Raw genomic sequence first — 22,730 nt, forward strand, 5'->3', positions numbered from 1 at the left:
TGAAATATAAAGAAAAGAAACAGAGAAAGAAACAGAAAACGTGTTGAAAAAGGCTTACGGCATAGAAAATTGGATGACGCACATCCCAGACCTCAAATTGAGGAAGATGTAAGAACCCAATGCAGATGGAAGAGAAAATAATGGCAGCTGTCATTGGTCAAAAGTTAATTGCTATGTTGATTCATTTTGTCGAATATTTCATAAATAAAATAATATGAGCAGAAAAAAACACAAAATATTTATAAAAGTACAAAATGTAGATTAAAGGTGTATGTGGTTACTGGATAATGCAATGCAAGTTAACTTGCAGACATACTGAATATATTTGAAATACTGTGGCTAAATTCTTAACTGAGCTATAACAACAACGAACTTCTTGATGGATGAAAAATACATGGACGAAAAGGCGGTCCCATGTAGACAAAATCTCACTCCCCCTTCTCCCTATTCCCTGTAGAGACATACACGGACCAATCAAGTATTGCCATTGTTTGGTCTACCATATGATTGACAGGTTTGTGGTTGCTCAAACAAAATAAACAAACCAATGACAGATAACAAAAACTCACAGAAACTCCCCTTTATCACACCCTGTGATGACGTGTCAAGAAAGTGCCGGAAGCGTTCAGTTGTGCCAAAATGGCTTATCAGACTGTTCAGCAGGAATATTTACAGATTCCTTTTGTGACTCGGGCATACACAACTGCCTGTGTCCTTACTACCGCTGCTGTGGTAAGATATTTTAATTTAATCTGAAACATGTTCTTGTCGGCAATGTAGATGGGGTAAGGGCTTGGCCGTGGATGTCAGTCTGCTAAGGTTAGCTAGTAGCTAACGCCGTCTCGTTGGCAAAACACTAGGAACCAAACGGGGAGGGACCTACCTGGATTTGTCCAATAGAAACTCTAGTTTTCGTTGCGAAACGAAACGTTTGGCACCTGCTTGGACTAATGATTACATCCCAACAGTGTACGTCAATTAGCTACTGTAGACAGCTGTGTTAGTGTCGCCAAATAAACGTTATTGTTTGGACTGTAGTTGGGCTGTCACCGACCTTGATAGAATTGATCAAATCTGCAAGGCTCAGTAACTAGCGCAGGTCTCCAACCGTTTTCTAGCATGAATTCTACTTTAAAAAATGAAACACGTCGTGAGCTACTCATTTTATTTTCTATCTTTCAAATAGGCATATTGTTCTCTTCTCTCCCCTGCAACTCTTCATGTATTTAGTGTACAAGAGAAAGGAGTGCACTGTTTGTCAATATACATGGTAAAATAATGGTTAATGAAACAACTATAATGGGGGCCCTATAAAATCTACTTGTTTTCCCTCATTCTGTTTTATATTTTCTCATTGTTTTCTCAGTTTTATTTTCACTGTTTTTAGATTTTTGGGGGGGGGGGTTTTACCCTCAAAATTAGAATTGTTCATAGTGAAACAATGACATTTGATTGTTTTTTGGGGGGGTCTGGAAGAAAATTAGATTTCTTTTCATTTGAGTGTAGTTACTCTTTAATTGCACATCTTGTGTGCTTTCAAATGTGCCAGTCTAGTGATGGTACTGTAATGCTTCTGCTCATTTCATGGCAAAGTTCGCAAATTATATATATATTACTCATCATAGACTAGGTAAGCCTTCTTTTGCATTTAACATTCAATTGAGAAGGTTTTTGGGAAAGTATTTCTGTCAACCCACCAGACTGTTATGCCGACCCGACAACTTGCTTCTAGTGATGAACATTCCGTCTTTTCTGTGAGGCGGATCATTTGGTTCTGTTCACATAAAGGAAACCTTCATTTGGCTCCCAAACGGCTTAGTTCAGTAAAGCTTAGAAGTTGTTATTTTTATTTAACCGGTACTTAACTAGGAAAGTCAGTTAAGAACAAATTCTTATTTACAATGACAGCCTGCCCCGGCCAATCCCGGACGACGCCTGGCCAATTGTGCGCCACCCCATGGGACTCCCAGTCACAGCCAGATGTGATACAGCCTGAATTCGAACCAGGGACTGTAGTGATGCCTCTTGCACTGAGATGCAGTGCCTTAGACCACTGCACCACTCGGGAGCCCGATTGACCTAAAACCATGAAAAAAAGAAATAGTACATTTCTAATTGAAAGCCTACAGTTGCCTACCATTATGTCAGATTGTGAAATGTGAGTAAAAATACATTAGATGATCTGTAACAAAAAAAAGGACACAATTTAACACACTGAAGAAGTGACTGGACCACTACAGTGCATTCGGGAAGTATTAAGAACCTTAACTTTTTCCACATTTTGTTCACGTTACAGCCTTATTCTAAAATGGGTTAAATGTTTTATTATCAGTCTACACACAGTACCCCATAATGACATAGCAAAAACAGGTAAGCGTATTAAAAATAAACAGAAATTGCATTTACATGGCCTCCCGAGTGGCACGGTGGTCTAAAGCACTGCATCGCAGTGCTAGCTGTGCCACTAGAGATTCTGGGTTCGAGTCCAGGCTCGGTCGCAGCCGATCACGACCGGAAGACCAATGGGGCAGCGCACAATTGGCCCAGCGTTGTCCGGGTTAGGGGAGGGTTTGGCCGGCAGGGATGTCCTTGTCCCATCGCGCACTAGCGACTCCTGTGGCGGGCCGGGTGCAGTGGACGCTGACATGGTCGCCAGGTGTACAGTGTTTCCTCCAACACATTGGTGCGGCTGGCTTCTGGGTTAGGTGGGCATTGTGTCAAGAAGCAGTGCGACTTGTCTGGGTTGTGTTTCGGAGGATGCATGGCTCTCGTGCATCCTCCGTACGGGAGTTGCAGTGATGGGACAAGACTAACTACCAATTGGATACCACGAAATTGGGGAGAAAATGGGTAAAAAAAAAATATATATAAATATATATATATATATTTTACAGCCTTGAGTCTTCTGGGGTATGACGTTACAAGCTTGGCACACCTGTATTTGGGGAGTTTCCCCCACTCTTCTCTGCAGATCCTCTTATGGTTGGATGGGAAGCGTCGCTGCACAGCTATTTTCAGGTCTCTCCAGAGATGTTCGATCGGGTTCAAGTCCGAGCTCTGGCTAGGCCAGTCAAGAATATTCAGAGTCTGGTCCTGAAGCCACTCCTGCGTTGTCTTGGCTGTGTGCTTATGGTCGTTGTCCTGTTGGAAGATGAACCTTCGCTCCAGTCTGAGGACCTGAGCGCTCTGGAGCAGGTTTTCATCAAGGATCTCTCTGTACTTTACTCCGTTCATCTTTTCCTTGATCCTGACTAGTCTCCCAGTTCCTGCCACTGAAAAATATCCCCACAGCATGATGCTGCCACCACCATGGTAGGGATAGTGCCAGGTTTCCTCCAGACGTGACACTTGGTATTCAGGCCAGAGAGTTCAATCTTGGTTTCATCAGATAAATCTTTTTCTCCTGGTCAGAGTCCTTTTAGGTGCGTTTTGGCAAGCTCCAAGCGGGCTGTCATGTGCCTTTTACTGAGGAGTGGCTCCCGTCGGGCCACTCTACCATAAAGGCCTGATTTGGTGGAGTGCTGCAGAGATGATTGTCCTTCTGGAAGGTTCTCTGATCTCCACAGAGGAACTCTGGAGCTCTGTCAGTGACGATTGGGTTCTTGGTCACCTCCCTGACTAGGGCCCTCCTCCCCCGATTGCTCAGTTTGGCCGGGCGGCCAACTCTAGGACGAGTCTTGGTGTTTCCAAACTTCTTCCATTTCAGAATGATGGAGACCACTGTTCTTGGGGACCTTCAATGCTGCAGACATTTTTTGGTCCCCTTTCCCAGATCTGTGCCTCGACACAATCCTGTCTCTGAGCTCTACGTGCAATTCCTTCAACCTCATGGCTTGGTTTTTGCTCTGAGATGCACTGTCAACTGTGGGACCTTTTTGTATAGACAGGTGAGTGCCTTTCCAAATCATGTCCAATCAATTGAATTTACCACAGGTGAACTCCAATCAAGTTGTAAAAACCTCTCAAGGATGGTCAATGGAAATGGGATGCACCTGAGCTCAATTTCGATTTGTCATTATGCTGTATTGTGTGTAGATTGAGGATTTTTTATTTATTTCATCCATTTTAGAATAAGGTTGTAACATGACTGTGGGGAAGGGGTCTGAATATTTCTGAATGCACTGAAGGTCCATTATCTTTTCTACATACTTTATAGCTGGTTTAAGTTAACACTGAAAGTGCTTTTCCATCCCCAAAATGCATTAACATAATTGTAAAAAAAAAGATACATTGTTCTTTTACATTTTTTGGCCCGCCTAAGGATTTCAGTGGCAGAAAAATCCCTGTTATTGCCTACCTTTTACCTAACTACCATTTTGTACGCCAGATATGTGTTAATTGTGCGTTACATGAAAGGTCTATACAAGGTCCCAAAAAATCTTTAAAAGTTTTGCCTGATTCAGTTTTTGCTTTCAATCACTTTTTTAATAGAAAAACTAAATTGGATATTCTAAGTCCACAACACTGCTTAAACCATGTCGGGAGGCCACTTTTGAAATTTGGGGGGGGGTGTAATTACCCTTTCAACTGAGCTGCACTGGGGTCGAAGCACCGTCATGGTTAGATTAAGACACTGCTGAGCCGGCGCAAGATATGGGTTTGAGAATGTTTCATTGAACAACAATTAAGCTGATTGGCTTACACTGCCATTTCAAAATGGCTGCGGTGTCTACTGCTAGCTAGCATGAGGATGAAAAGGGCATTTTTCCAGAAAAACTAGCTTTATTTCAATCTTCTCAATGTATCAGTTTGGATTAAGGTCAAATTTGGAGTACAGAGGCATATCCCATTGCTACGTTGAGGTACGTTTTCCGCCTCCTCCGTGGCGTCTTAATTTAACCACGATGGCGTTCTGACCCCAGTGCAGCTCAGTATAAACAAACGTAACACAAGAGTTGAAATCTGCTGGCTATTGTAAGTGCGAAGTTTGCAAAATAAATGGCTACTGGATTGATGCAAATCATCATATCATTCTACCAGGTAGGCATAGGCAACTTTGTAGTTAAGATTTAATTGAAGGTTTTTGGGAAAGCCTTTCCATCTCTACCAGAAGGTTATCATAAGCATCATCGCTAACGGCTACACGAAGTGTAGACCTACAGTACGCGCGCACCACAAACATAGACAAGGGCATTCCTGTGCCGAAAATACGAATCACTGATGCATATCAAATCAAGTTTTATTTGTCACATGAGCAGAATTCAACATGAGTATACCTTACCACAAGCCCTTAAACAATTATGCCATTTTGTTCTTGAATTATGATTAATTTGGGCAAGTTAATGCATTTTCTAATAAGTTCAATACGTGTAATTGATTTCCTACTAAATTCAATAGCAATTTTTTTATATATATATTGTTGAATTACGTGTTAATGTTTGGATTCCGTGATTCTGTCCGCGTTCTCTGCAACAGATTCTATAGGGCCCTACTATACAAAACGCCACCATCGATTTTTCTACTACCTTGTTCTTGGAAATTGACTTTATTTGTTCACGATTCGTCGAAAAAAGTGTCTTAGAAATGTCAGTGTGACAGCGCTAGCTGCGCCACCAGAGACTCTGGGTTCGCGCTCTGTCGCAGCCGGCCGAGACCGGGAAGTCCGTGGGGGCGACGCACAATTGGCCTAGCGTCGTCTGGGTTAGGGAGGGTTTGGCCGGTAGTGATATCCTTGTCTCATCGCGCAACAGCGACTCCTGTGGCGGGCCGGGCGCAGTGCGTGCTAACCAAGGGAGCCGGGTGCACAGTGTTTCCTCCGACACATTGGTGCGGCTGACTTCCAGGTTGGAGGCGCGCTGTGTTAAGAAGCAGTGCGGCTTGTTTGGGTTGTGTTTCGGAGGACGCATGGCTTTTGACCTTCGTCTCTCCCGAGCCCGTACGGGAGTTGTAGCGATGAGACAAGATAGTAATTACTAGTAATTGGATACCACGGAAAAGGGGGTAAAAAGAAGAAAAAAATAAAGAAATGTCAGTGTGCAGGTGGGTCTACAAAAATCTGAAAACTCAGAGATATTAAATCCATGTTTTGAGAGATGCCTCTTGAATCTGTGTAGATCTTTGTTTTGGTCGCACTGTGTTGCATGCTGTCATCTACTTGCAGCTAAAATGACGAGGGAACTCCTCACTCTGTGAAACTTGGATTGATTATCTTTTGAGTTTTTGTAGAGCCACTTAGAACTTGACAGACTTTTCTAAGATACTTTCTTAGTTCTAGATTCAGTAAAACATTTCTCGGCGACAACGGGTTAGTAGAAAAATCTATGGCAGTTTTTGTATAGGGCTTTCCTGTAACGCCAAGTGCTGAAACATGATTATCACATCAGGCGTACAAACTGGTAGCTACTTTTGACCTTAGTTAACCTCAGCATGCTAACCATAAAGTTGCAGTTTATCAAATCAAGTTTATTTTATATAGCCCTTTGTACATCAGCTAATATCTCGAAGTGCTGTGCAGAAACCCAGCCTAAAACCCCAAACAGCAAGCAATGCAGGTGTAGAAGCACGGTGGCTAGGAAAAACTCCCTAGAAAGGCCAAAACCTAGGAAGAAACCTAGAGGAACCAGGCTATGAGGGGTGGCCAGTCCTCTTCTGGCTGTGCCGGGTGGAGATTATAACAGAACATGGCCAAGATGTTCAAATGTTCATAAATGACCAGCATGGTCAAATAATAATCAGGAGTAAATGTCAGTTGGCTTTTTATAGCCGATCATTTAGAGTATCTCTGGAGTACCGCTCCTGCGGTCTCTAGAGAGTTGAAAACAGCAGGTCTGGGACAGGTAGCACGTCCGGTGGACAGGTCAGGGTTCCATAGCCGCAGGCAGAAATGTTGAAACTGGAATAGCAGCAAGGCCAGGTGGACTGGGGACAGCAAGGAGTCATCATGCCCGGTAGTCCTGACGCATGGTCCTAGGGCTCAGGTCCTCCGAGAAAGAAGGAGAGAATTAGAGAGAGCATACTTAAATTCACACAGGACACCAGATAAGACAGAAGTACTCCAGATATAACCAACTGACCCTATCCCCCCGACACATAAACTACTGCAGCATAAATACTGGAGGCTGAGACAGGAGGGGTCAGGAGACACTGTGGCCCCATCCGATAATACCCCCGGACAGGGCCAAACAGGAAGGATATAACCCCACCCACTTTGCCAAAGCACAGCCCCCGCACCACTAGAGGGATACCTTCAACCACCAACTTACAATCCTGAGACAAGGCCGAGTATAGCCCACAAAGATCTCCACCACAGCACAAACCAAGGGGGGGCGCCAACCCAGACAGGAAGATCACGTCAGTAACTCAACCCACTCAAGTGACGCACCCCTCCTAGGGATGGCATGGAAGAGCACCAGTAAGCCAGTGACTCAGCCCCTTTAATAGAGTTAGTCAGAGAATCCCAGTGGAGAGAGGGGAACCGGCCAGGCAGAGACAGCAACTTTATTAACTGCTATTAAATGGAATGTCAAGAATTCCAAGATTGGTGGTTCATGGTTGACTTTACTTAGAATTTTCAGACGAGGTGTATAATCAGACCAGGTGAACTACTGATTGAATTATGTTTTCTTTGCACCCACCCTCAGCAATTAGAACTCATCACACCTTTCCAACTATACTTCAATCCTGATTTGATACTAAGGAATTTTCAGGTGAGTACATGCAATCATCTGCCGTTTAGCTACTGTATCAGGTATGAAAAACAATTCGGAGTTTTTAATCTTAGGCCTTTTGTGTAAATGTAGCAGGTTTTTAAAAAACTGTGAGATGCAAGGTTGACTGATTTCTCTGTTCTGTCTTGTAGGTATGGAGACTCATAACCAACTTTTTATTTTTCGGGCCAGTTGGCTTCAACTTCCTTTTCAATATGATTTTTTTGTATCCTTTTTCCGCTGCACATGTCTTGCTCTGAGGTTACTTGTGAAATTGATGTTTGCATATTTTTTTTCTTCCCCTTTGATTGGAAGCACTATGCTACTCATAAAATGCTTGTCTTGAACAAGACTAGCCATATTTCATTCATTTGTAATCATGATGCATCTGTCTAATTATAGGCTAAGTGTTTGCTTTGCACTTGCCAGATTTCCTTAACCGTTGGCTTCCAGGTACCGATACTGTCGTATGCTGGAGGAGGGCTCTTTTAGGGGCCGCACCGCTGACTTTGTCTTTATGTTCCTCTTTGGTGGCCTTTTGATGACTGTATCCTTGTTCTACTGTTACTGTCATGGTCTTCGTTGATACTGCAGGAGTCAAGACATGTTTAATACCACATAGACTTTATATATTTGTCACATTCTTAGCAAGCTTCTGATTGAGCTCTTATTAGGGCCTACTGTTGTACAATGCTGTATGTGTGTACATTAAATACACTGCTCAAAAAAATAAAGGGAACACTTAAACAACACAATGTAACTCCAAGTCAATCACACTTCTGTGAAATCAAACTGTCCACTTAGGAAGCAACACTGATTGACAATAAATTTCACATGCTGTTGTGCAAATGGAATAGACAAAAGGTGGAAATTATAGGCAATTAGCCAGACACCCCCAATAAAGGAGTGATTCTGCAGGTGGTGACCACAGACCACTTCTCAGTTCCTATGCTTCCTGGCTGATGTTTTGGTCACTTTTGAATGCTGGCGGTGCTCTCACTCTACTGGTAGCACGAGACGGAGTCTACAACCCACACAAGTGGCTCAGGTAGTGCAGCTCATCCAGGATGGCACATCAATGCGAGCTGTGGCAAGAAGGTTTGCTGTGTCTGTCAGCGTAGTGTCCAGAGCGTGGTCTGTGGTCACCACCTGCAGAATCACTCCTTTATTGGGGGTGTCTGGCTAGTTGCATATAATTTCCACCTTTTGTCTATTCCATTTGCACAACAGCATGTGAAATTTATTGTCAATCAGTGTTGCTTCCTAAGGGGACAGTTTGATTTCACAGAAGTGTGATTGACTTGGAGTTACATTGTGTTGTTTAAGTGTTCCCTTTATTTTTTTGAGCAGTGTATATATATAGGCCTATGTTATCTACATGTGCGCTTATGAGAAGCTCTTGAGAAACAGTCACACACCTTGCCCCCTGATTTCCTTTCAGCTGTGTTTAGGCTAGTTGTCATATTTATCATTAACTGGTATGCTACAGTTAATAGCAGCATAACCTAAGTAAAGAGGAAATCAACAAAAATAATTCTGACTGTTTTTATGGACTGCAAAACACCCACTGTATGCCAATTCAATCCACCAATAACTTTTTTTTTCTCAGTAAGCACATAGATATTTGGCACCTTTGTGAGTCTGGTATTCTTGGGCCAAGCCTTCACCATCATGCTGGTGTACGTGTGGAGCAGGCGCAACCCCAACGTTCGCATGAACTTCTTTGGTCTGCTGAACTTTCAGGCGCCCTTTCTCCCGTGGGTGCTCATGGGATTCTCTCTGCTGCTGGGGAACTCCATCATTGTGGATTTACTAGGTACCAGTCACCCTAACCACCATGAATCATTTCTGTAATGCATCAACATTATTAATGGCTTTAAGATCCAAAAGGGCATTGCCTTATTGAGGAGTGGGACCGGTACGATACCAGTATTGCGATACACGTAAGTATCGTGGCAAGGAAAAAGAACACGAAGTGGTTTTAACTCCTTCAGGAAAACAGCCCTAATGTTGTCATCCAGAGTCACATTTATTTATTTCCCAAGCTATAGCACACAATATCTTACATACAGCAGTTTTTTTTAAAGCACCAAAGAGTTTGATTTGCTTTATGTTTTCATTTTTGCCATGAAAAGAATATCGCGATCCTGATGTCGTCACATCCCTAGTGAATTAACTGGTCAATGTACTCCCTTCATAAGGTATCGCTGTGGGTCATGTCTACTTCTTTCTGGAGGATGTATTCCCAAACCAGCCAGGTGGTGGCAGATGGCTCAAGACTCCTTTTTTTCTGTAAGTTTGGCCATTTATAAGTTTGATATGGTTCTAGTCCAGGAATGAATGTATTATTGTCTTAGGATTGAAACTGCAGTGTTTAGGCCATGAGTCTGCTGAGAGATGGTAATGTTGCTGGAGAGACAGGGGGCATGTTAAGTAAGTAAGCAATAGTTATTCTTATATGGATATTGCCAACATTAACAATGTTATAATAACCAACGTTTTGGCATGGTCTTCTCAAGGTAAGCTGTCCTTGGAAAAGGCCATAAAAAAATGGTTTGTTGATTGGTATGATGATTCTAGAAAAGGAAAGGCACATCAATAGCTAAAAGTAGAAATATACCATTCATTTATCAGATCAGCAATAGCGATGGGGGAAAAAATTGATAGGTACATGTCGCAATATTATTTTGGATGATATTATATTGATACTTTCACTCCAAGTATTGATTTGTAATAAAAATTATTTTTAAATAGTGAGCCAACATGTTTTCAACCCTTTTATTTCCATGACTGATCAAAACTAATTTCTCATGCTCTCTGCAGCAGACATGGTGAGCAAATGTTTGGAATATCAAAACACAACAAAATCACAGTACAGAATCGTGATACAAATCGTATCGGCACCTAAGTATCGTGATAATATCGTATCGTGAGGTCCCTGGCAATTCCCAGCCCTAATGAGCAACATACAGTGCATTTGGAAAGTATTCAGACCCCTTGACTTTTTACACATTTTGTTAGGTTACAGCCTTATTCTAAAATGTATTAAATTGTTTTACTTCCTCATCAATCTACACACAATACCCTATAATGACAAAGCAAAAACAGGTTTTTAGAAACTGAAATATATCACATTTACGTAAGTATTCAGACCCTTTACGCAGTACCTTGTTGAAGCGTCTTTGACAGTGATTACAGCTTTGAGTCTCTTTGGGTATGACACTACAAGCTTGCCACACCTGTATTTGGGGAGTTTCTCCCATTCTTCTCTGCAGATCCTCTCAAGCTCTGTCAGGTTGGATGTGGAGCGACGCTGCACAGCTATTTTCGGGTCTCTCCAGAGATGTTCGATCGGGCTCTGGCTGGGCCACTTAAGGACATTCAGAGACTTGTCCCGAAGCCACTCCTGCGTTGTCCTGTTGAAAGGTGAACCTTCATCCCATTCTGAGAACCTGCCCCAGAGTGCTCAGGACTTCAAGGCTTTCTCTGTACTTTGCTCTGTTCTATTCCTCAAGCCTGACTGCTTTACCGTAGGGATGGTGCCAGGTTTCCTCCAGACGTGACGCTTGGCTTTCAGGCCAAAGAGTGAAATCTTGGTTTCATCAGACTAGAGAATCTTGTTTCTCATGGTCTGGGAGTCCTTTGGGTGTCTTTTGTTAAACTCCAAATGGGATGTCTAATGCCTTTTACTGGGGAGTGGCTTCAGTCAGGCCACTCTACCATAAAGGCCTGATTGGTGGAGTGCTGCAGAGATGATTGTCCTTCTGGGAGGTTCTCTGATCTCTACAGAGGAACTTTGGAGCTCTGTCAGAGTGACCATTGGGTTCGTGGTCACCTCCCTGACCAAGGCCCTTCTCCACCGATTGCTCAGTTTGGCCAGGCGGCCAACTCTAGGACGAGTCTTGGTGGTTCCAAACTTCTTCCATTTCAGAATGATGGAGACCACTGTTCTTGGGGACCTTCAATGCTGCAGACATTTTTTTGGTCCCCTTTCCCAGATCTGTGCCTCGACACAATCCTGTCTCTGAGCTCTACGGGCAATTCCTTCGACCTCATGGCTTGGTTTTTGCTTTGAGATGCATTGTCAACTGTAGGACATTTTTATATTGACAGGTGAGTGCCTTTCTAAATCATGTCCAATCAATTGAATTTACCACAGGTGGACTCCAATCAAGTTGTAGAAACATCTCAAGGATGATCATTGGAAACGGGATGGACCTCGGCTCAATTTCGAGTCTCATAGCAAAGGGTCTGAATACTTATGCGACTTGTTAAACAACATTTTACTCTTGTTTAGGCTTGCCATACATAAGGGTTGAATACTTATTGAATCAAGACATTTCAGCTTTTTATTTTGGATAAATTAGCAAACATGTCTAAACTTCATAATTATGTGGTATTTTGTGTAAAATTATGTATTTATCAATTTTAGAATACGAAATGTGGAAAAAGTCAAGAGGTCTGAATTCTTTCAGAATGCAAAGTATTCAGACCCCTTGATTTTTTCCCCACATTGTCACAGACTGAATATAAAATGGATGAAATTGAGATTTTGTGGCATTATGTTTTTAGAAATGTTTACAAATTAATTAAAAATGAAAAGCTGAAATGTCTTGACTCAATGTATTCAACCCTTTTGTTATGGCAAGACAAAATAAGTTCAGGAGTGAAAATGTGCTTAAGTTGCATGGACTCACCGTGTGCAATAATGGTGTTTAACATGATTTGTAAATGAGTACCCCATCTCTGTACCCCACACATCAAATAAAATGTTATTTGTCACATGTTCCGAATACAACAGGTAGACCTTACTGTGAAATACTTACAAGCCCTTAACCAACAATGCCGTTCAAGAAAGAGTTAAGAAAAGATTTCCTAAATAAATAAAGTAACACAATAACGAGGCTATATACAGGGGGTACTGGTACCGAATCAATGTGAGGGGGTACAGGTTAGTCAAGTTATTTTGTACATATAGGTAGGGGTAAAGTGACTATGCATAGATAATAACCAGTGACTAGCAGCTGTGTAAAAACAAAGGGAGGGAGGGCATGTCAATGTAAATAGTCCGGGTGGCCATTTGATTAATTGTTCAGCAGTCTTATGGCTTGGGGGTAGAAGCTGTTGAGGAGCCTTTTGGTCCTAGACTTAACGCTCTGGTACCGCTTGCCGTGCGATAGCATAGAGAACAGCCTATGACTTGGGTAACTGTAGTCTTTGACAATTTTGGGGGGCCTTCTTCTGACACCACCTGCTATAGAGGTCTTGGATAGTAGGATTATTGGCCCCAGTGATGTACTGGGCCATACGCACTACCCTCTGTAGCGCCTTACGGTCAGATGCCGAGCAGTTGCCATACCAAGCGGTGCTGCAACCGGTCAGGATGCTCTTGATGGTGCAGCTAGGTGTAGAACCTTTTGACGATCTGGGGACCCATGCCAAATCTCCTGAGGGTGGAAAAGGTGTTGTCGTGCCCTCTTCACGACTGTCTTGGTGTCTTTGGACCATGATAGTTTGATGTGGACACCAAGGAACTTAACTCTCGACCTGCTCCACTACAGCCCCGACGATGTTAATGGGGGCCTGTTTGGCCCACCTTTTCCTGTAGTCCACGATCAGCTCCCTTTGTCTTCCTCACATTGAGGGAGAGGTTGTTGTCCTGGCACCACACTGCCGGGTCTCTGACGACCTCCCTGTAGGCTGTCTCATTATTGTTGGTGATCAGGCCTACCACTGTTGTCGTCAGCAAACTTAATGATGGTGTTGGAGTCGTGCTTGGCCACGCAGTCGTGGGTGAACAAGGAGTACAGGAGGGGACTAAGCACACACCCCTGAGGGGGCCCCAGTGTTGAGGATCAGCGTAGCAGATGTTGTTGCCTACCCTTACCACCTGGGGGCGGCCCGTCCGGAGTCCAGGATCCAGTTGCAGAGGGAGGTGTTTAGTCCCAGGATCCTTAGCTTAGTAATGAGCTTTGAGGGTACTATGTTGTTCAACGCTGAGCTGTAGTCAATGAATAGCATTCTCACATATGTTTTCCTTTTGTCCAGGTGTGAAAGGGCAGTGTGGAGTGCAATGGAGATTGTATGATCTGTTAGGGCGGTATGCGAATTGGAGTGGGTCTAGGGTTTCCGGAATAATGGTGTTGATGTGAGCCATGACCAGCCTCTCAAAGCACTTCATGGCTATTGACATGAGTGCTATGGGTCGGTAGTCATTTAGACAGGTGACCTTAGTGTTCTTGGGCACAGGGACTATGGTGGTCTGCTTGAAACATGTTGGTATTACTGACTTGGACAGGGAGAGGTTGAAAATGTCAGTGAAGACACTTGCCTGTTGGTCCACGCATGCTTTGAGTACACGTCCTGGTACTCCGTCTCGCCCCACGGCTTTGTGAATGTTGACCTGTTTAAAGGTCTTTCTCACATCGGCTTCCGAGAGCGTGATCACACAGTCGTCCGGAACGGCTGGTGCTCTCATGCGTGCTTCGGTGTTGCTTGCCGGGACGCGAGCTTAAAAGGCATGTAGTCAATTAATAGCATTCTCACATAGGTGTTCCTTTTGTCTAGGTGGTAAAGGGCAGTGTGGAGTGTTGACCTGTTTAAAGGTCTAACTCACGTCGGCTACGGAGAGCGTGATCACGCAAACCAACTCTCTTTCCACCCATATATTTCTTCCAGGGTCGTTGCTCCATCACCTCGGCGGTTTTACACCTAGGCCTATATCATTAGTATCAAGAATTGAAAAAGTAGCATAAATAGCTTGTATAGAAATATATAATATACCTTTCTCTCGCTTGTACATTTTAATCACTTTATCCCATTGTCAACCAGCCCGCCACACACTAGAGACAACCGTGACAATACCTAATCCATCCATTTTCCGGTGTGTATCGGAAGAATAATCATCCTTTTACATTTTTATATTCAGATATATTTTTTAAATGTAAAAGGTTAATAACACCAATTATTTTAGGATCATATAGGCCTGTTCCAATAGAGAACCTAGGCAGGTATTTAATTATATAATTGTTTGTCCTAGCCCCACAATAAATCTATTTGTTAAGTTTTATCTTAAAAGGTAATCGTTCCGATTCACATCGGCGAACAAGGGCCGCACTCTTAACAGCTTTTAAGTCATTACCCGACCTCTACAATTAGGCTATATCATATTAAACTAAAAAAACAACCTTGGTATTTATAATGTAATTTATAATTTTTTCTTCAAATTAAATAAAGAAAAAATCATAAAGAAAAAAGGTCAGCCTTACCTATCTTCGCCTTCCCCTAAATCAAAACCTGATATTACGTCCATATAGTCCAAAGTTCCATATTGTCTAAAAAGCATAAGTTCATCATACCCATTCTGCATTACCATAAGTCTAACCTTATTTTAAGTCCAAACGGCATGAATATAAAATTAAAAAGTTGTTAATGCAACAAAAAAAAACAAGTACAAAACAATTTTTTTCGTCAAAAACAAATGAATCCATATTTGTAGTGCGGCGCAAATATATATATATTGGGACTACTTCAACAGGAGATAGCTATCACTCACAGCCACGTTGTAATCTTCCAGTCCTTGAACATTTTGTTGTTTACCTAACATTTATCCACCACTAGACGAACGTTCTGTTTCTCTGCTCGGAGCCTTTTGAAAGTGGGGTACAGGGCACGTCGTCTTCACTTTCATGAGGAAATTGTTCATTTAATAGAGAATGGGGTGTTCAATTCCCTATCCTGTTGTAACAAGGCAATTTTCATTTTGTAGTGGGTTAGCATAACTACGATCGGACGGGGCCATCCCTCTGCTCTGCCACCGAAACGGTGAGCTCTTTGAAAATCAATTGTTTCCACCTGTTCGTCTGACACCTTGAGATTACGTTTCATGAACACCTTGACTTTTTCCCTCTGACAGATAATTTTCGTTTTTGTTCTCCTTTATTCCCATTTATAACAATTATTTTTAATAATAATGCACTTTAGATATAGTAATTCGGCTGTCATTGTTTTATCATCATACCGTAGCCTCTCTGAAGTGTCTTTAAGGGAGTCCACGGTAGTTTTCAATATCTTATTTTCCGCTCGTATTTCTCCCATAATTTTATTATTGTAATCCATTCCTGTTTTTGAAGCCTCAACCTCCCCCAGTAGCCCAGGCAATAGATCCAGTTTAACTGCTCGCTCATGCTTGTAAGCAATGCTCTATCTTCTGGAGACAGAGTTATAAAAACGTCCCCCTCCAATGTTAAAATTAAGAATTTTAGACGGCGGCTTCCCTCCGGTTTCGCTCGCAGAACTCGAGGAAAGGTCTTCCCTTGTTCGCTTCGATGTATCCGTTTCTTTTTCGAGCAAATCAAAATTCTGATCAATAAATGGTTCCAGATTCTCTATTATCCAGAATGTTTGTTTCGTAGTTATCAGCTAATCCTCATTTTTTTGTGTGATTAATTCATGGAACAAGCTGTGCTTGCTTACCACGCTGCCACGTCATCAACACCTGTTTTAGTACTTAAGCTCCCCCTCCTACCCGATAGTCTCCAGATTTCCATCTAACTAAAGGCAATTTTAAAGTATAGTTTCACCAGATCATCTAACTTGGCATTTCAACGGTGGCGCGCACAACAACAGGGAGACGTGCACTTAAATCCCATACATTAATCTGGAAATATAACCAACTTTATTCTCAATGTATTTTGTTTATTCTCAACATATTGCAACTTTATTCACGAAATGTTATTTACTTTTCTCGAAATATTGGCACTTATTTTTTGCATGATAGTACTTTAAAAAATATGTATTATTAAAAGTATCTTAAGCATATTGTACCTCGTTTTTGTTTGTGTATATATATAACCTGTCTGTTATTTTGTCTCTATCACAGTAAAATGCTTTTTGACACTCCAGAAGAAGATGCCAACTACAACCCCCTTCCCGAGGAGCGTCCAGGGGCGTTCGCCTGGGGAGAGGGACAGCGCCTCGGGGGTTAATCTAGCCCCCCACCACAGGATCACTTTATAATGGACATTCCCTCAGCGAGACAGAGGGACAATTATTATTTTCTTGACTTATTTCTCTAGTTCTGGATGGAGAACGCCAATATCCAACCAGAGCTTTTCTGGGGTTGGTGTGTGGCTTACATCTCCCTGAAACTATTCTATAAGCCAGACTGTCACTTTAAGACCACATGAGGACATAACAACAGCAAGGGACTTTTGATGGGGAACCTTTGGCTGTGTTGATGTTTGGCTTTATCTCTGGGGGAATATTGTCTATGGGAAACGGAGGCCAAAATTGAATGAATTCAGATCTTGAGGGTTTTTTCCATTTTACTTTTTAAAATATATATATATAATTAACGTGTGGCGAATGTAGATATTGCTGGATATATTTTCTTTGTCAGTTTTTTGTAAGGCGTTCCATATTTGATTTATTTCATTAATGTGATTTCAGTCCCAAAAGAGTGCTTGGATGCACTAGGCATCAACAATGTGAACTCTTGCATAACTTACATATTGAATAAAAGCACACATTTTGTTTATTGCAACTGTAGAAACAATTATTACTGTAACTGCAAACAAATCAAACTGCATATGTTATTTACCCTCCTCTGGTAGAAGGCAGTGTATGGAAGGTTTCAGAACTTTAGTTCAAAGGGGCAATTGGTACACCCATTTTTGGACTATATACTAATTGATTCTTAAAGAATATAATTTGTAAATCCCTCATGAGTGTAGTTCAACTGTCAGAACCCAAAATATAGATTGTGTATATTTATACTCTGGTCAATATTCATATTGAAACTACACAGCTTCTCCTTTTTTCTATACCTTCTAACTACAGGACAATAAGAGTTTCAATTACAAAGTATACCCTGAAACACAACTAAATTGTGTTGAATTCTTAGTTAAATGAAAGTACACATTGTAACAAGATATCTTCTCGGTAAATACCAGGCAGCTATACCAGTTGGCAGAGGACTGAAGTAAAGCATTACCAAATAAATTAGTAAACATTAAAGCTGTATCAGCTGAAGATGAGGATAGTCATAGTTGTACCAATATCTAATTTGGTCTAGCTGGAGTATACCTTATGTGCCACCACAGTGTCTTTAAAATAGGCTCTGTTGCCTCTGGCCTTATCCCACATCATCATAGTCCTCCTCACTCTGACAGTCTGCTCCAATGTCATCGTAATCCTCTGAGATGCTGTCACTTGCATGGCACACGTCCTGACACACCACTGTCTCTGTGTGATGGTATGGCAGAGGGGCCTCGTTATCTACTTTCACAATGTAGGGTAGCTCTGCAAGGTTCTCACAGTTTTCGATCTCTGGAAAGCAAAGACACATTATTGACAGTTGAAGCTGCCCAAAAGGTGTTTTCTTACTGTGTGCTTAAAGGTTCCTATTGTGAATGTTATACAAAACAGCTTTATCCTTGTGTAATATTACTCCGTTGTGTGCTCATGATTGCATTTTAAGGCTCATCCCATGAAACCTGATGCTTACTGGGGTAGGACGTGAGAAACTGTGTCATGGGTGGTAAAGGAGTCAAATCATCCTTCAGATCTTTGGGATGATATTTGCTGCTCCTGGATAAGGGAGAAACCCAAGAAATTAGGTGTCCACCTTGGAAAATACTTTTGACAAGCCCCCTCTCCCATCCCCGGACTACTGAAAATCCCTAAAACAAATGGCCCTATATTGTTGATTCAAAGGTTTGAGGGGAATAGAGGACCACAATGGTGGTTTTGTGTTAATGAATGATGAGTCAACAAAATCACTATAAATATCCATTTAAATGTTAAGTTACATCAACTGAATAGTGCAAGACACTTACTGGGCATAAGACTCAGGGATTGTGTGACTTGGCCAATTTGTATTGTATTGTTCAGCAGCTGTAAAAAAAATATGATAGTTGAGACAATGTGCACAGACTTTGAAACAGATAGTTCATATCAACAGTGTCTAGTATAGTCTCTGTTGCCTCTGGCCTTATCCCACATCATCATAGTCCTCCTCACTCTGACAGTCTGCTCCGATGTCATCATAGTCCTCTGAAATGCTGTCCTGACACACCTCTGTCTCTGTGTGATGGTATGGCGGAGGAGGGGCCTCGTTATCTACTTTCACATTGTAGGGTAGCTCTGCAAGGTTCTCATAGCTTTCGATCTCTGGAAAGCAGACACACACATTGACCGTTGAAGCTGACATTGAACAGGTGCCCAAAAGGTGTTTTCTTACTGTGGGCTTAAAGGTTCCTATTGTGAATGTTATAACACAACAGCTTTATCCTTGTGTAACATTACTCCCATTGCGTGCTTATGATTGCATTTAAATGCTCATCCCATGAAACCTGATGCTTACCGGGGTAGGATGTGAGAAACTGTGTCCTGGGTGGTAAAGGAGGCAAATCCTCCTCCAGATCTTTGGGGTGATATTTGCTGCTCCTGAATAAGGGAGAAACCAATGGGAGAAACCTGAGAAATTAGGTGTCCACCTTGGAAAATGCTTTTGACAAGCCCCCTCTCCCATCCCCGGACTACTGAAAATCCCTAAAACAAATGGCCCTATATTGATTTAAAGGTTTGAGGGGAATTGAGGACCAAAAGTGTGGTTTTAATTGTGTTAATGAACAACAAAACCAATCTCTATATAATGTCAATAAAAATGTAGGTTACATATACATCAGCTGAAAACAGAATAGTGCAAGAGACTTACTGGGCATAAGACTCAGGGATTGTGTGACTTGGCCTATTTGTATTGTATTGTTCAGCAGCTGTAAAAAAAAATATGATAGTTGTTGAGACAATGCACAGACTTTTAAATAGACTGTTCAAATAAGTAGTGATGAAAATGGACCTGAAATTCTAACAATAGTGCTTTTAGTGATGTACACTGAACAAAAATATAAACGCAACATGCAACAATTTCAAGATTTTAATGAGTTACAGTTCAATCAGTCGATTGCAATAAATTGATTAGGCCCTAATCTATGGATTTCACATGACGGGGAATACTGGTATGCATATGTTGGTCACAGATACCTTAAAGAAAAGGTAGCGGCATGGATCAGAAAATCAGTCCGTATCTGGTGTGACCATCATTTGCCTCAAGCAGCATGACACATCTCCTTCACATAGAGTTGATCAGGCTGTTGATTGTGGCCTGTGGAATGTTGTCCCACTCCTCTTCAATGGATGTGGGAAGTTGCTGGATATTGGCATGAACTGGAACACGCAGTTGTGTGCGTCGATCCAGAGCATCCCAAACAATGAGTGACATGTCTAGTGAGTATGCAGGCCATAGAAGAACTTGGACATTTTCAGCTTCCAGGAATTGTGTACAGATCCTTGCTACATGGGGCTGTGCATTATCATGCTGAAACATGAGTTGATGGCGGTGGATGAATGGCATGACACTGGGTCTTATCGCGATATCTCTGTGCATTCAAATTACCATCGATAAAATGCAGTTGTGTTCGTTGTCCGTAGCTTATGCCTGCCCAAACCATAACCCCACTGCCACCATGCTGCAATTTGTTCACATAGTTGACATCAGCAAACTCCTCACCCACATGATGCCAGACACGCTGTCTGCCATCAGCCTGGTACAGCTGAAACAGGGATTCATCCGTGAAGAGCACACCTCTCCAGCGGGCCAGTGGCCATCGAAGGTGAGCATTTGCCCACTGTAGTTGGTTACGACACCGAACTGCAGTCAGGTCAAGACCCTGAAGAGGATGACAAGCGCGCAGATGAGCTTCCCTGAGAGGGTTTCTGACAGTCTGACAGTCAGAAATTCTTCATTTGTTCAAACCCACAATTTCATCAGCTGTCCGGGTGGCTGGTCTCAGACGATCACGCAGGTGAAGAAGCCAGGTGTGGAGGTCCTGGGCTGGTGTGGTTACACGTGGTCTGCGGTTGTGAGGCCATTTGGACGTCATGCCAAATTTTCTAAAATTACTTTGGAGGAGGCTTATTGTAGTGAAATTAACATTAAATTATTGGTAACAGCTCTAGTGGACATTCCTGTAGTCAGCATGCCAATTGCACTCTCCCTCAACTTGAGACATCTGTGGTGGCATTGTGTTGTGTGACAAAACTGCACATTTTAAAGTAGCCTTTTATTGTCCACAGCACAAGTTGCACCTGTGTAATGATCATGCTGTTTAATCAGCTTATTGATATGCCATACCTGTCAGGTGGATGGATTATCTTGGCAAAGGAGAAATGCTCACTTACAGGGATGTAAACAAATGTGTACACAAAATTTGAGAGAAATAAACTTTTTGTTTGTATGGAACATTTCTGGGATCTTTTATTTCAGCTCATGGAAGATGGGACCACTTTACATGTTGCAACACTTTACATGTTGCATTTATATTTTTGTTCAGTGTAATGGCATCATTGAAAAAACCTACCTTTCTTGGAGATACACTTGTTGATAAAGACAAAGATGAGGCCTATTACCAAGGATACAAAAATCATTCCAAGAACCACCCACAGCAAGAACTCTCGTAAAAGTGCCATTGGGGATCTAGTCCACTGCAAACAAAAGTGCCAAAATATACATGTAAGTAACTGATTATGAACTTGAGATGAATTTGAGGACCTCATGAATTCCACAGAAATGGCTATTTGAAATATTTTGCAAGGAAAGTAAATGAGTTGTGGGCACACATCAACATTGTTCTGCATTTCAACTTTTCAATTCAGTGCTTCAGTGCTTTATTGGAAACATGAGGACTTTGAACATTTAAGTTTTGTTCTGAATCTCCATGGCATGTCACTTCCCCTTTTCTGACCTGACCAGGTCATGTGGTTATTTTAGACTGCACTGTATATGAGCAGACAATTGTACTACATCAAAGGTGTAAGGCAAAAAGTGATTAGATTTTTACATAATATGTTGTTGTGACATCTCTGATTCTTCAGCTTTTTTGACTGTCAAGCTCAATCCTGAGCACCCTTACATATACACTACCGTTCAAAAGTTTGGAAATGTTCTTGTTTTTGAAAGAAAAGCTATTTTTTTTGTCTATTACAATAACATCAAATTGATCAGAAATACAGTGTAGACATTGTTAATGTTGTAAATGACTATTGTAACTGAAAACGGCAAATTTTTTATGGAATATCTACATAGGCGTACAGAGGCCCATTATCAGCAACCATCACTCCTGTGTTCCAATGGCACGTTGTTAGCTAATCCAAGTTTGTCATTTTAAAAGGCTAATTGATCATTACAAAACCCTTTTGCGTCGTGCCTAAGAACAGTCCTTAGTCGTGGTATATTGGCCATATACACAATCCTCGGGCCTTATTGCTTAATTATATAATTGACAAATAATTTACATATAATACAAATTTACATTATAATGAATGTTAAGTTTTAAAATGTCTCATTAACCATGTTTACAAAGAAGCATTTTCTTGTTCTTATGACAATAGAATACACTCAAAATGATAGCATATGCCTTACCTTACAAGGAAAGCCGAACAGCTGAAAACTAGGGTTGTGTGAGTCAATGATATTCTCACTTCTAAGCTGTGTACAGAAGATAGGGAAACTCTTATGGTGGCATGATGCATTTCTGAGATCTGCAGCCAACTCATTTCCTCTCAATCATATTTAAGGAACTCCCAGCTACTTCCCCCAACCCATCACTCCGCTCTACTGGTTCAGATACTTTTATAGACCCTGTTGAGCTGTTGAGACCATGCAGTGTGTGAGGATGGGTGAGGCAGTGAGGGAGAAGGAGGGGGGGTGAGTGTGTGTGTGTGTGTATGTGGCTGTTAATATTATCTAATTTGTTAGCTAGTTGGTATGGATAGTTCAACAAGTAGTTTGAGTCAAAGTAATATTGTCTTGGGTGAAAGCACCACATACTGAATGGCATCACGACATCTAGGATGTGATCTCTCGACTGATGGTGCGTTCAAAACAACTCAGAACTCAGAAACTCAGACATTTCCGACTTGGACTCGTTGTAGAAATGTCGCATTGACGTCAATTTGGCAACTCGTAAATACGACCTTCCTACTGGGATACGTATATGTGAACAACCCCCCAATCTGTAATTA

General features: G+C 41.8%; 2 protein-coding genes across 5 annotated transcripts; one reads left to right on the forward strand and one right to left on the reverse strand.

The window, feature by feature from the left end:
• Positions 1 to 600: 600 nt before the first annotated feature.
• On the forward strand, positions 601 to 17,190 carry LOC129868388 (derlin-2-like). 3 transcript variants are annotated; one of them, XM_055942328.1, is made up of 8 exons: positions 742 to 3,887; positions 7,581 to 7,646; positions 7,799 to 7,872; positions 8,100 to 8,193; positions 9,267 to 9,462; positions 9,848 to 9,938; positions 15,415 to 15,470; positions 16,528 to 16,617. In XM_055942328.1, exons 1-7 carry the CDS (start codon positions 3,708 to 3,710, stop codon positions 15,425 to 15,427), a joined length of 714 nt encoding a protein of 237 aa, XP_055798303.1. In that variant the 5' UTR covers positions 742 to 3,707; the 3' UTR covers positions 15,428 to 15,470; positions 16,528 to 16,617. The 3 variants fall into 3 exon arrangements, with proteins under 3 accessions (XP_055798302.1, XP_055798303.1, XP_055798301.1); XM_055942327.1 differs by lacking the exons at positions 742 to 3,887; positions 15,415 to 15,470 and adding an exon at positions 601 to 732 and having other exon boundaries at positions 16,528 to 17,190; XM_055942326.1 differs by lacking the exon at positions 15,415 to 15,470 and having other exon boundaries at positions 744 to 3,887; positions 16,528 to 17,190.
• LOC129868389 (uncharacterized) lies at positions 16,528 to 22,294 on the reverse strand. Of its 2 annotated transcripts, none has more exons than XM_055942329.1 (8): positions 22,129 to 22,294; positions 21,068 to 21,191; positions 19,366 to 19,423; positions 19,012 to 19,124; positions 18,669 to 18,818; positions 18,485 to 18,542; positions 18,154 to 18,236; positions 16,528 to 17,975 (listed from the first exon to the last, which is right to left on the reverse strand). In XM_055942329.1, the coding sequence occupies exons 2-8, from the start codon at positions 21,174 to 21,176 to the stop codon at positions 17,782 to 17,784; spliced, it is 765 nt and encodes a 254-aa protein (XP_055798304.1). In that variant the 5' UTR covers positions 21,177 to 21,191; positions 22,129 to 22,294; the 3' UTR covers positions 16,528 to 17,781. The 2 variants fall into 2 exon arrangements, with proteins under 2 accessions (XP_055798304.1, XP_055798305.1); XM_055942330.1 differs by having other exon boundaries at positions 19,012 to 19,094; positions 22,129 to 22,290.
• Positions 22,295 to 22,730: the final 436 nt, after the last annotated feature.

The sequence above is a fragment of the Salvelinus fontinalis genome, chromosome 13 (genome assembly GCF_029448725.1).
Source record: "Salvelinus fontinalis isolate EN_2023a chromosome 13, ASM2944872v1, whole genome shotgun sequence".
Classification (NCBI taxonomy): Eukaryota; Metazoa; Chordata; class Actinopteri; order Salmoniformes; family Salmonidae; genus Salvelinus; species Salvelinus fontinalis.

Excerpts from the sequence above, each read along its gene's own strand:
- LOC129868389 (XM_055942329.1), bottom strand. The coding sequence starts at position 21,176 with ATGGCACTTTTACGAGAGTTCTTGCTGTGGGTGGTTCTTGGAATGATT. Across the intron at positions 19,424-21,067 it reads CAAGTGTATCTCCAAGAAAG|CTGCTGAACAATACAATACA; the intron begins GTAGGTTTTTTC and ends TTTTTTTTACAG. Across the intron at positions 17,976-18,153 it reads GTTTCTCACGTCCTACCCCA|AGATCGAAAACTGTGAGAAC; the intron begins GTAAGCATCAGG and ends TTTGCTTTCCAG.
- LOC129868388 (XM_055942326.1), top strand. The coding sequence starts at position 3,708 with ATGATGGAGACCACTGTTCTTGGGGACCTTCAATGCTGCAGACATTTT. Across the intron at positions 8,194-9,266 it reads TTGGTGGCCTTTTGATGACT|ATATTTGGCACCTTTGTGAG; the intron begins GTATCCTTGTTC and ends GTAAGCACATAG. Across the intron at positions 9,939-16,527 it reads CTCAAGACTCCTTTTTTTCT|TAAAATGCTTTTTGACACTC; the intron begins GTAAGTTTGGCC and ends TCTCTATCACAG.